Genomic DNA, 13651 nt, shown 5'->3' on the forward strand with positions numbered 1-13651 from the left:
TATATATGTGTATGTGTATATATGTGTGTATATGTGTGTGTGTGGTGTATATATGTGTATGTGTATATATGTGTGTATGTGTGTGTGTGTGGTGTATATATGTGTATGTGTATATATGTGTGTATGTGTGTGTGTGTGTGGTGTATATATGTGTATGTGTATATATGTGTGTGTGTGTGTGTGTGGTGTATATATGTGTATGTGTATATATGTGTGTATATGTGTGTGTGTGGTGTATATATGTGTATGTGTATATATGTGTGTATGTGGTGTATATATGTGTATGTGTATATATGTGTGTATGTGTATATATGTGTGTATGGTGTATATATGTGTGTATATGTGTGTGTGTGGTGTATATATGTGTATGTGTATATATGTGTGTATGTGTGTGTGTGTGGTGTATATATGTGTATGTGTGTGTGTGTGTGTGTATATGTGTATATATGTGTGTATATGTGTGTGTGTGTGGTGTACCTGCAGAGAGACGTCCTTGTGTGATCTGCTGTCTGCTCCTCTCCTGTGTGTCTCTCCCTCTGCTCCCTCCTTCCCCCCCCACTCTCATACACACACACACTCTCTCTCTCTCTCTCTCTCATACACACACACACACTCTCTCTCTCATACACACACACTCTCATACACACACGCTCTCTCTCATACACACACACTCTCTCTCTCTCTCATACACACACACACACTCTCTCATACACACACACACTCTCTCTCATACACACACACTCTCTCTCTCTTTCATACACACACACTCACACTGTTGTTTTTTTCTATACCATGTCCCTCATGTTGTGACATTTTAAGACATGTTGTGCTGCCAGGGCAGCAGAGGGCCCTTCTCCAAGAAGTATGGCCATTTTATTATTGTCTGTCTTAAAGTGTCATATTTTTGGCAGTGAAGAAGAAAGTGCTCCTCTGTCTCAACCTCCTCTGCCTGACAGTGACCACATAATCTTTGTTCTCTTGGCAGCCAGGTTTTTCTGTGCCTGCCTGTTTCTATTGCTAGATTGTGGTCACTGAGCCTGTACTTGGTCAGGATGTGCCTCTGCTTCGTATCTCTGACAGAGATGAGATATTCAGCCAATTCATATTCACATTCTTTTGCTTGATTCATTATTTTGTTGACTCTAATTGATGTTTAGGAAGCAGCGCTGGACTGAGCTTGATGTTTATTCATTTTTGTTATTGAGTTAGTTAACTTCAGTACCAGCTGGCTCAGAGGACTCTTTTCAGGGTTCAGCTCCTGGGTTTTCAGTGCCTCAAAATGGAGGGAGTTTTTGGGACTGCTGTTCAAATGCATCCAGAATTTTAAGGTTCTTTTTTGAATACTTAATGCCAATGGAAAGCGGACTCTCTCTCTCTCTCATACAAACCCACACACACTCTCTCTCATACACACACATACACACACACTATCTCTCTCTCTCTCTCTCATACACACAAATACACACACACACTCTATCTCTCTCTCACTCTCTCATACACACACACACACACACACACACTTCAGCAGCTTCGCTTTGACAGGAATATGGAGCCTTAAAGGGGTGCTATTATGCTTTTTCGTTTTTTCCTTGTCCTATCGTGGATTACATAGCTTTTTGTGTATGTAAATGGTCGGCAAAGACACAATATCAAAAGTAACCACTAGGGGGGAGTAAATGAATATCGCTGATTTCATCCGTTGCTTTATTTTAGTTCCGGTACGAGGTGACGTAACCTCGTACTTTTGCTGGGAGTAAATGGGACAGCGTCATCAGATGATTTCACAGTCAGTCTAGAACAGTTCGATTTCGCGTTTCTCAGCAAGTAAAGTTTCGGTTAGCAATGGGTAGAAGGTGTTTTCTTCGTTGTGAAGGGACGTCTCCCTTGTATGCTTTGCCAAAGGCAGAGCCTACACGTACCTGTTGGCTAGAGTTTATTTTTAACTCTATTCCCCCAACTTTACCCCATTTTTCTGTGTCCCCGTCACTTCACGGATGGCTGCTTCAGCAACCTGCGTTTGTTCAGCACAGGATTTGCGAAGCTGCTTGCTCTGAGGGAAGATGCTGTTCCAACTTTGTGTGGCCCTATGGGTGAAGATGTCGCTCGACATGTAAGTAAACCTTTTGTGATATTAACAAAAGTTGTTGTGTGTAAGGTTCACGTTAGTTGGGTAATTAACCCTACAAGCTTGTGAGCGGAGATAGCTAACTGCTAGTGCTAGAGGCTGACTAAGTTCGTGGTCTGAGCTGAGCAAAGGTGTAATTACAGTAGCTTAAAAGCAAGCTCAGTGGTATAATTAAACCAATGTGTAGCAGTTAGCTCTGATAGTGAGGCTACCATGTTGAAGTAGAGCGAATTCAGTCTGTAGTCTTGACGCAAGGCTGATTAATTTGTCACTGGTGCTATTTGTAGCCTAACGTTATAAGTTAACGTTAGTTTTCGCGGGGGATCTCAAACAAATTCTAAACGGTAACAGAGTCCATCTACGGACAATTAACGTCAGCTATGTGAGGGGTACTATTTGGTTGAATGGTTATAGTTTTTGTTTCAGATGTTAACTGTTAGGTTGTATAAAATTATTTTCGTAACAGATTTTGGTGTTATAATTACAGGACTCCAGTTCCCCATATAGCCCCTTCCAGCACGTCGGATGTCAGACCGACTCTCCTCAGCTTATTTCGGCGGGAACCCAGACAAGTAACACCGTGGGAATGCATTCTGTGGGAGTACAAAGTGCGCCATTGAAGACGACTTCAGTCGGCACACAGTTGTCCATGGGATCACTGAAAACGGCACACATGAGAAGCAAAGGTATTGTGTGATGTAGTTGTTAACCAAGGTCTACTCTGTATTATATCTTCAGTACCCAGGACAAAATCATCAGCTGAATTATTTTTTATTTTCTAATAAGATTTGTCTATATTATTCGTAGGTATCCAGACATAGCTGCCTCTTCTCAGTGTAGGCACTGGAATAATTTCTGGTATAGACTCACCACTGGCGTCTACACCAATAAAGGGCCCAGGCTGTCGACCTAGCAAGAGACCACGGCTTGAGTTGGAGGACGAGGAGGAGAGCGACTCCTCAAATGAATTTCATAAGGAGCCTCTGGACTCGACTTACAACCCTGGAGATTCCGTACTTACAGAGGAATCTGACATCTCGTAAGTTTTTAGCATTGGCTACTGTTTAGTATTGGCTGTACTAAAAGCAGTATTGGCTACTGTTTTCAGTATATGGTTACCAGCGATACAACATTGCTATTATTCTAGAAAACATATTTAAAAGCTAATATTATGTTGTGTTTCTAATCTGTTAGGTTTGAGACACAGTCCACACATGATGAGGAAAAGTATATTGTTTTTGAAAGCTGCCTCAAACAGCTGTTTGAAAACTGTCCAGTGTGTAAGAAGGGCTGTAATCTCCAACGACGAAGGATGGGAACCTATGTGGCTTTCACTCAGCGATGTCCACACTGCAGTTACTATAGAGAATGGGAGAGTCAGCCCATGGTTGGAAGTACCCCTGTCGGCAACCTACAACTTTCTGCGGCTACCTACTTTACAGGGACCTCCTTCATCCAACTGGAAAAAGTAAGCATTTTACCATTTCAAACATGTGAATCTTTCTAGTGATGAACTAAACTGGTCTAAAACGCCTCTTATTTGTCTTTTCTTTAAAGCTGTGCAAGGCCATGCAACTCCAGATATTTCAGTATGACACCTTCAGAAGGCATGCAAGGAATTACATGGAACCGGCTATTGTTCATAAGTGGAAGATGGATCAGCAGAGTCATTTCCAGCATCAATTGCACCTTGGTGGGGTGGTTGCAGTAGGAGGAGACATGAGGGCTGATTCTCCAGGTTTGTAGAAATTTGAAATAGTCTGGCAACTAAATTATTAGTTTGCATTCTGAATCATATGACATCCCTTGATGGTGTGCTGAAAAGCTTTACACACTCTGTAATACGTTTTTTTAGGGCACTCCGCAAAGTTTGGCAGCTACACTCTAATGAATCTGGAGAGCAACACCATTATGAACATCCAACTTGTTCAGGTATGTTTCTCTCTTTGGATTTGTTTGAATTTGAATCTTAAAAGTGTGTGATTTTGTTTTTTGTTTGTAATGACCATTCACTACCAGAGCAATGAAGTAGGTGGCAGCTATCATATGGAGAAGGAAGGACTGAAAAGATGCCTAGATCATCTGGAGTCGAATGGATTGAAGGTGGATTACATTGTGACAGACCGTCATCCACAGATCCAGAAATTTCTGAGGGAACGCAGCGTAACTCAGTTCTATGACGTTTGGCACTTTGAGAAAGGTAAAGTGTTTTCCTAATTCATATCCTAAATGTTGAAGTTAGCAATTAACAGATTGTATAATCAGTGTGTGTGGTAAACAGGTTTGTCCAAGAAACTTGAGAAAGCTTCGCACAATGAAGACTGTGATGTTCTGAAGAAGTGGCTACAGAGCATCAAAAACCATGTCTACTGGTGTGCCACGTCATCAAGCACTGGACCAGAAACGGTGGCAAAATGGACATCACTGCTAAACCACCTACAAAATGTTCATGTTCATGAAGACCCCCTTTTCCCCAAATGTCTGCATCCCGACCACGTCTCAAGGGACCCTAGCAAATGGTTACAACCTGGTATGTGCCAAATTATCTTTACTCAGAAAATCAAGTATTACATTTTTCCAGTCTTTTGTTGTGATGCAGGGGGGTTGATATTTCACCACGTGTTCTTATTTTACTGAAGGATCAGTTGCACTTCACAAAGCTGAGAAAATACTGCTCAACAAGAGAGTCCTGAAGGATGTAGAGAAACTCAGCCACCATCACCAGACCTCATCACTAGAGTCCTTCCACAGCCTGATACTACGTTTTGCACCAAAGAATGTAGTTTTCCCCTTCATGGGAATGTTGTGCAGGTAATACACAATGTCATTATTTTAAAAGTGACTGATTGAGATGACTGTCAGTCATTCTATGTATTTAATCATTTTGCTGTGTTGTCACCATAGGTTGTATCTAGCAGCAATGCACCACAATGAAAATGCTATGCGGGAGCAAGCCACAACATCTACAGGACAGGCCGTTTTCAAGGTTGTTTTTCCAAAGGCGAAGAGGGGGGAAGGCATTGTGAAGCCCGTGAAAACAAATCCAACCTTTAGTAAGTTTGTTAAAGAGTTTCTTTAAATACAGTTTACAGATTGTTATGGATACATTTATTGGATTTGAATGCTATATCTTCCAGACTATGTACGTGAACTCATGAGGCTGCTCATGCAGGAAGTTTTTGAGGACCCTACATCTCTTGCAGAGGAATTGAAGACCATCCCCATCCCTCCAGACCTCTCAGCAGAATTCCTGAAAACTCCAAAGGCTGAGCTGGTTGCCCGTCACGTCTCCCGCTTCAATCAATAGGTGGTCTGAAGCCTATGTAATCACCAGACGGGAACTGCTGCCGTATCCGCTGCACCACACATGACGGGATGATGACCCGACGACTAGGTCCTAAGTAGCCCCAGCACCAGCTTACAAAGCTGCATAGCTGCCAACTCTCACGCATTGGCCGTGAGACACACGCATTTGATTAGTTTCACACACTCACACGCCACACCCACGATTTCTCACGCTGAAGTGTCAACCCGGTCGGTCAGATGCCTGAAAAATGAGTTTAGCCTATAGATCTACCTGTTGAGCCACGGTTATGCTTTCAGAGACGGTGAGAGGGTTTAAGAGCACCTCCTGTCTGTGGAATTTTCTAGATTTTCTCTCATTTGCGATGCTACTTCAAAAGCCATCTCAGGCGCATTCCCCCGGCTTCAGGTAGGCCTATGCTTTGAGTATTTTTCACGCTGAAGTGTCAACGTGGTAGGTCAAATACCTGGCAGATGAGGTTCAACTAAACTAAACCTATACATGAAATCACACATCATGTGAACGAGCGGAATGTAAGCTTTCCAATGATATTAGCGCCAAGTTGCTGTGATAAATGGTTCGCGAGAAAATTATCATTGAACCAACGTGCAATTTAGGCTAATCATATTTGCATTTTGCACACAGTGCACACCCATTACTCTCAGTTGTAATATCTCACTAACCCTTCACACAACATGTGGCAAACCTAATATCACAATAAACAGCAAACCGTACCGAATACGAGGATATAAAGCATGCCTCTGTTTTTGAAATTGCAACACATTTCTACATAGGCTCATTGGGGCGAAATTATAATGTATTCTAATGTAAACTATTTGTCAGTAGGCCTACATACATTTTTGTAAATTGCTCAGTAGATTATCCCACTATCATGGTTCTTATATTGTCAGGTTCCAGCCAATCCCACTTACACAGATAAATGAATATATTTATATTGCCATGCTTTCTAGTGACATTAATGCAAAAATATCAAGAAAATCAAATAAGGAGACACAAATATTGATATAAAGCCTGACATAAGCCATATGCAAACATTCACATCATGCAGATATGGGTACATCCTGAAAAAGGAATAGCCTGTAGGCTATGGCCATTACAATGACCAATATATTATCTTAAATGAACTAGCTGAAAAACACAGGTGACCACTTCTGCATAATTTCATGGAGTGCTGAACATTTCTGAACTGTGAAATGGACCATATGTTTTTGTGGTTGTGAACTTATTGCAATATCACCATAACTATTCCACCTGTGTATGCATGGTTATAATTCTGAAATGCAAAATAGCTTAGGCTACAGCACAAATATTTCCATAAAAATAAGCAAGTCTGACCTCTGAATTTATTTTTAAAAGTGCACCAGATTGATGCATTTAAAAGTTAAAATATACAAACATTTCTTAAATTCTTACAAAACACCCACCCACTTTTTAAAATTGTTAGTTTGGACCCCCCCACTATTGCCGTGCGAAATACCAGTGCTGTTTGTACGCCAAATAAATAATAACCTATAGGTTTATGTAAAACTCCCCATTAACAGCATCACGTCACTAACCACAGCTAGACTGCACAATGGTAGGCCTTCAAAAGCATGACATTTTCGCTTTAGTTTGATATTTAATTTACTTTATCCGCTTTCATGCGTTCATTGAACGTCCGCAGTGCTGTAATGGAAACCTTATTGCGTAGCCAAGTAGCCTATATATTGAGTTATTTTTAAATTATGCATGATTTACTTTTTATTAATTTCGTAGGCTGGCTTTATTTTGTTATATAGAAGTATCTAAATAACCTGGTAAAATGTACCAGAATTCAGGAAATTGCATCTAGTCCAAAAAAAAAATTCTGGGGGAGGACCCCCATACCCCCCACTGAAATGTCCCACGCCCTTTCAGAATGCCTCCATCGCCCATGGTCCTAGCATTAGGCTAGATCCCTTTGATACCAATGTTAATTTAACTCTGGGACCCTGGTCCCTACACCTGAGAACCAATGTACTTTTTTTTTACTGTACGGTATAATGCTGAACGAGCCAAACAAAAATTTACGCAGCAAAATTTTGGTTGGCCCCACCAAATCTCACTCCAAGGTTTTTTGAAAAGTTGGCAGCCCTGAAGCTGCGATAGGCAAGATGCCTCAAACGCCTGAAGGGACAAGGCACAGTTCTCTGTTCAACTGTTTTCAAATGAAGAGTTTGGTTCCAAAACGCTACATCGACCATTTTAAAGAACTTTGATAAATAATAATTATTTTTTTACAATTTGTTTTGCAAGTAATTTCAGTAGAACTGTAATTGGGCTTTAATTGATTTACCTTTACTCAATCAAAACAACAAAATAGCAAGTTGATTGATATTATCTGAAATACACATTTGAATAACATGACTTTTTAATGTTTTTAAAAATGGACATATAGCGTTTTGAAACCAAACTCTTCAAATATTACCTCAAAGGTTCATACTCTATGGAAGAAGCTATGCACTATTGTCATCAATGTTTACATGCATACAAATTACATAAGAATAATGCTTTTGTTTTGTTTAGTAAGAGCTTATTACAGCCAAAGTAACTTACTCTTCTTCTGTTCTGTGCCTAACAGGTCCGTAATCATATTTGTAAATGTTGTAGATATTTTGCAGACTGTATGGGTTTAGACACACAGGTTCTAGGCCTGGATGTTCTGTCATGCACATTATGGGTATTGGCACTTGGCTCATTCGTCTTACTACCTAATAAAGAAAATAAGACAAGAATACTACTGTGTAACAAGTGACCTTGGCATCATCATTGTTCAGAGTGCTACATGACTGCATGGACAATGTTGATTCAGGAAGCAACATGTTTTCTTGTCAGACTTTTATTTACAAAAAAAAGTTATCACTGATTTAGTTTTTTTATTACATAACAATGATTTATAATACAGTATGCAGCTGGCTGAGACTACAGTGAACTGGTGAGATTACTCGTTTACCATTACATATTAATTATAAAAATGTATCATTAGTTTTTTTACATAACAATGATTATAATACAGTATGCACCTGGCTGAGACTACAATGAACTGGTGAGATCACTCGTTTACCATTACAAGTGTAATGCTGATGCTTTATGCTAGAGATGTCATAAACATGCGTAGCCTAGTTCACTAGTAGGCCTAAGCTACTCATCTAAAGGGGATGTTATGCTAGGACATTAGGTCAGTCCATAGAAATAAACACCAAACCGTGTAGTAGCCTAGCATAAAGTTACAGTTATCAGTTTTACCTTTGTGATTTCTCTGCAGCAGACGTTCTCCACTTCACTAGGCATAGTGGCACAATTCCCACAAGTGCACCTAAGTAACAAAGATGTTATAAGTTATAGAACTAACTATTTTTGGCAGACAAAAGCAGTTCACTTATATTCCATGTCAGGCAGGCAAATAAAGCTTGTTAGTACGAGTAGCCTACTAGCCTCGGGCTAAATTAGACGCTAGGCTATAGAGATACATTTCGTAAATCAGGTGTGGATAATAGAATAAACAAAAACTTACCACAGTGAAACGTCTTGGTCCAATCTACGACTAACGTCGCGCTCATCATCGGCTCCATCAGCTCCATTATCGCTTTCGGGGTCGGATTCTGGTTCAAATTGGTGAGGCAGCACTGACGCCATAATCGCCTAACTTACAAATGTCTGACGAGACGTTTCTGTCAGCGCCAAGATTCTAACTCCCTCAAAATTCTCAGCAACCGGGCGTTTCACATAGGGGTTGTAATGCTGATAGACGTATGATGAAAAATAATATGGCCGACGACACTTCAACGTTGTAAATCGATTCTATTAGACCCAACAAATTAAATAATAAACAGTAAATAATACCATAATAGGGCCCCTTTAAGTCCAGCTGGAGAGCACACACACACACACTCACATACACACACAATCAAATACTCACACACACACTCACATACACACACACTCAAATACTCACACACACACTTACATACACACTCACTCAAATACTCACACACACACACACAAACACACACTCACACACACACACACTAACATACACACACACAAAAACACACACACACGCACAAACACACACAAACACAGCAGTCATGCAGTTCACTCTCCAGCAGTAGAATACACCGACTCAACTCCTCCCCATGCAATACACCCACAAACCTACACCTCTCTCTCTCTCACACACACACATATTAGAGGAACACAAAAGCAGTGCATGCATATATACATACACACACTTTTACACACAAACATATACATTCAGATGTGCAAGCAAACACTCACACACACACACATTACATTACATTACATTTAGCAGACACTTCTTGACCAAAGTGACTTACATATGTCAGCTATATTACAAGGGATCACATTGTCCTTGGAGCAACTTGGGGTTAAGTGCCTTGCTCAAGGGCACAACGGTGGAAGCCAGGAATTGAACCGACAACTTTCAGGCTACTGCACGCTAGCCCAGCTCCTTAACCACTACACTACCACCACCACATTACATGAACACAAAAGCAGTGCATGCATATATACATTCACACACTTATACACACACAAACATATACATTCAGATGCGCAAGCACACACTCACACACACCCCAAGGGTGGAGGGAGATGGACTGTGTGTGTGTGTGTGTGTGTGTATGTGTGTGTGCATGAATGTGTGAGAGAAAGAGAGAATGGGAGATAATCAAATAGCAGGTTTAAAGGTGCTATATGTAAGATTTGTTTTGTAATAAATCATAAAATGACCATAAGGGAGAGATTAAGGAAACATGTTATTTTCAAATAGGCTACTGACTTCACTGACAACAATGGCACAGCCTGGATATTCACAATTTAAACTTTCACTTTTCATGGTCCGCAAATACTGTTTATATTTTAAGTTTGTGTTTTGGCTACGCCACCCTCTGCCAAGTCTACAAATTGCGCAGTTATTAGTAATGCGACCTTCAGCTATTAGTAATGTGACCTTCAGCTATTAGTAATGCGACCTTCAGCTATTAGCTATTAGTAATGCGACCTTCAGCTATTAGTAATGTGACCTTCAGCTATTAGTAATGCGACCTTCAGCTATTAGCTATTAGTAATGCGACCTTCAGCTATTAGTAATGTGACCTTCAGCTATTAGTAATGCGACCTTCAGCTATTCAGCTATTAGTAATGCGACCTTCAGCTATTAGTAATGTGACCTTCAGCTAATAGCTATTAGTAATGCGACCTTCAGCTATTAGTAATGCGACCTTCAGCTATTAGCTATTAGTAATGCGACCTTCAGCTATTAGTAATGCGACCTTCAACTATTAGTAATGCAACCTTAGTAATGCGACTGGGCGCTCTGGAACATTGCTGGGTTTCTCAGCTTGCCCCTCTTCATTACAAGATCAAATATAACAGCTAATTGCAATGCCGATACCCTTTCTAGGCTTCCCACAAGCCCAACAACAATTTGCTATCTGTGTCACACGGCCTGGATGTCCTCCTTCCGCTTGCCATAGCCAACATGCAAGCCTCGAGTGCACCTATCCAAGACTCTTGGATGACAGAATCTTGTATGGTGGACACCATCCCTGGTCGAACCAAAAGAGACCTGAAAAGTCCTGCAAGGGACTTATCCCTGTATTTTCCAGATACCTGTGTTTTTGGTGACAGGGACGACCACATACCCGTTAAGACAAGTGGAGTGAACCAAGGGAAGTCCGCAGTTGATAAAGCAGTGGACAGGACCACAGATCTTTATGACAGAGGTGCTACTGGCCCCAGATGTGGCATGAGGTGCAAAAGTGGTGTTCTGAGTGTGAGCACTGTGTGGTTGCTAAAGCAAGACAACCCAAGCCAGAACCTTCTTGGGAAATATGTTAGCCACGAAGCCTTTGTAGATAATCTCCATTGACTTTACTCTCTTGGATTGGGCTAGCACAGGACAAGAGAATGTTCTGGTAGTCACAAATGTTTTCTCAAAGTTTACCCAGGCCTTTCCCACACCTGATCAGGTATAGCTCCTGTTTGCCTATAATACCACCGTGTACCAGTCCACACAGCACTCCCTATACAAGCTGATGTTCGGTCAGAAGCCATTTACCATTTGACCACCTACTTGGAAATACTGGAGGTGACAGGGACAGTCCACCGACTGATTGGGTGGTGCAACATCAAGAGTACCTGACTTCTGTCTATGCTAGTGCTAGGAGACACTTAGAAGAGGCTGCGGCATATCGTAGGCATGGTGGTCCCGACACTGTAGTCCTCTTCAAAGTGGTTGTATGCACATCCCACCTCACTGAGGCCAGGTGCAAGAGAAAAAAGCTTACCAAGGAAAGAAGAGTAGTTGTCCGCACACTGCAATCATAACACACAACACAACGCAGGCCTGATGAAGACCCTGGTGGGTCGAAACGTTGCGTTATGTTTTTAACTTAACAAATGTAGTTCTTCTGGGAGATTGTAGTGTGCGGTCCTGACACTGTACCCATATTACCACCTGGCACTCTAGTCTTTTTCTAGTGGGCAGTGGTAGTGTAGTGGTTAAGGAGCTGGGCTAGCGTGCAGTAGCCTGAAAGTTGTCGGTTCAATTCCCGGCTTTCACTGTTGTGCCCTTGAGCAAGGCACTTAACCCCAAGTTGCTCCAGGGACAATGTGATCCCTTGTAAAATAGCTGACATACAGTATGTAAGTGACTTTGGTCAAGAGGTGTCTGCTAAATATTATGTACATGTAAACTCTTTTGCAAGAACCATTTTTACGGTCGCCACAAAATCCAGGATACATGGGTGTCTACCAAGTATGAAATTGTGGAGTGTCTTGATGGAATTGGCACACACTATAAGATCAGGCTGTATGGGGAAGAGGGCCCCCTTAAGACGTTCCACTCATAATACTGCCAGACAGCATTCAAACCCCTTCCACCTCCCACAGTCTGTTTCACATGAGTTCTCTGCCAGTGTAGCAGAAGTAAATATTGTCCCCGTCCCCTTCAGGTCTTGGCAGTAGATAGGTATGCTACCAGGACGGTGAACTTTAAAGCCAGGTGTGTATGTGGAGAGGCTGACTTGCAGCCAGGCCCGGAGTGGGTAATCGGGAGAATCGGGAGATTTCCTGGTGGGCCACTTCACTTTTGGGCCGGTCGAGGGAAAAATATTGGCATTTGTCACGTTAAGCTATCTTCTCTTAAAGTTGGCTACACACGTTCACATTCTATGCCTAACACCGCAGCCTCTGCATGGGTTGTTCTCCCCTCCCAAGAAGAGTTAATTGGTTGGGTCCATATAGCCCATCTTTCCTAAAAAGTTTTCTCAGATACCAGCTGGGCCGACCCTACCGTAGTGTCCAAATATTTATCCAATTTCCACCACCACTAAAAAAGTGGGCCGGTCTTGGGCCTGAAACTCCCGGGCTGAAAAGTGGCCCCACTCCGGCCCTGCCTGCAGCGCTGGCGCACACGCCCACCCGTGGGTGGTGATCATATACCTTCCTCTCTGGGAGAACAATGCCGGTCATTTGAAATTTTTGGCGCATGGGTGTTTGTGGTTGTTGTTGTTGGAAGAACATGGCTTTATTCTTAATTCTAAGACTTCATTACTTCTCTCGCACGCCCGGCCTGTTGGCTGTGGATAACCCGTTGCTTTTAAAGAGAGCAAATGCACATGGTTTAGTGTCTGAGCAATGTTTTCCCTTGAGTTATTTGTTTTTTGTATTAGTTCAGGCTGTGAGAGGGCCATCCGTGGTTTGTCTGTTTGTTTGTACCTTATATTCTTTTGTTTGTTAATTTTGCCTATTGTTACTCAACTACCCACGCCTATGACACCTAGTGGTGTACTGTGTTGCCTGTACTATTATAGATTATTTCCAAGACAAATTTATCTTAAGGTAGACAATACAATGACATGGCAGGTCAAGGAAAGCATCAAGAAAAGCAAAGATTAAGAAATCGTTTTCGACATAGGCAACAAGGTTGGAGGTGTTTTTACACTTTTCTGACACTCAAAGTTTGAAAACTATGGATATTGTTTTAGAACCAACAACCTTTCTACATTATCTGGGGGTTTTATGTGCAAAAAGTGGAATTATTTGTCAAAAAATTAGAAGAAAATGTGAAAATCACTTTTCGGAATAGATATAATCGCTTATTTTAAAACATACAGATAAAAAACACTAAAGATGGATCGTGAAAATTTGAAGACAAA

General features: G+C 41.4%; 1 protein-coding gene across 1 annotated transcript; it reads left to right on the top strand.

Annotated features, from left to right (window-relative positions):
* Positions 1-3613: 3613 nt before the first annotated feature.
* LOC121707570 lies at positions 3614-5432 on the top strand. The gene is made up of 7 exons (XM_042090222.1): positions 3614-3863; positions 3981-4057; positions 4145-4325; positions 4407-4655; positions 4765-4936; positions 5030-5178; positions 5263-5432. The coding sequence occupies exons 1-7, from the start codon at positions 3695-3697 to the stop codon at positions 5430-5432; spliced, it is 1167 nt and encodes a 388-aa protein (XP_041946156.1). The 5' UTR covers positions 3614-3694.
* The last annotated feature ends 8219 nt before the right edge of the window (positions 5433-13651 follow it).

Source organism: Alosa sapidissima, chromosome 4 (genome assembly GCF_018492685.1).
Source record: "Alosa sapidissima isolate fAloSap1 chromosome 4, fAloSap1.pri, whole genome shotgun sequence".
NCBI classification, from domain to species: Eukaryota; Metazoa; Chordata; class Actinopteri; order Clupeiformes; family Clupeidae; genus Alosa; species Alosa sapidissima.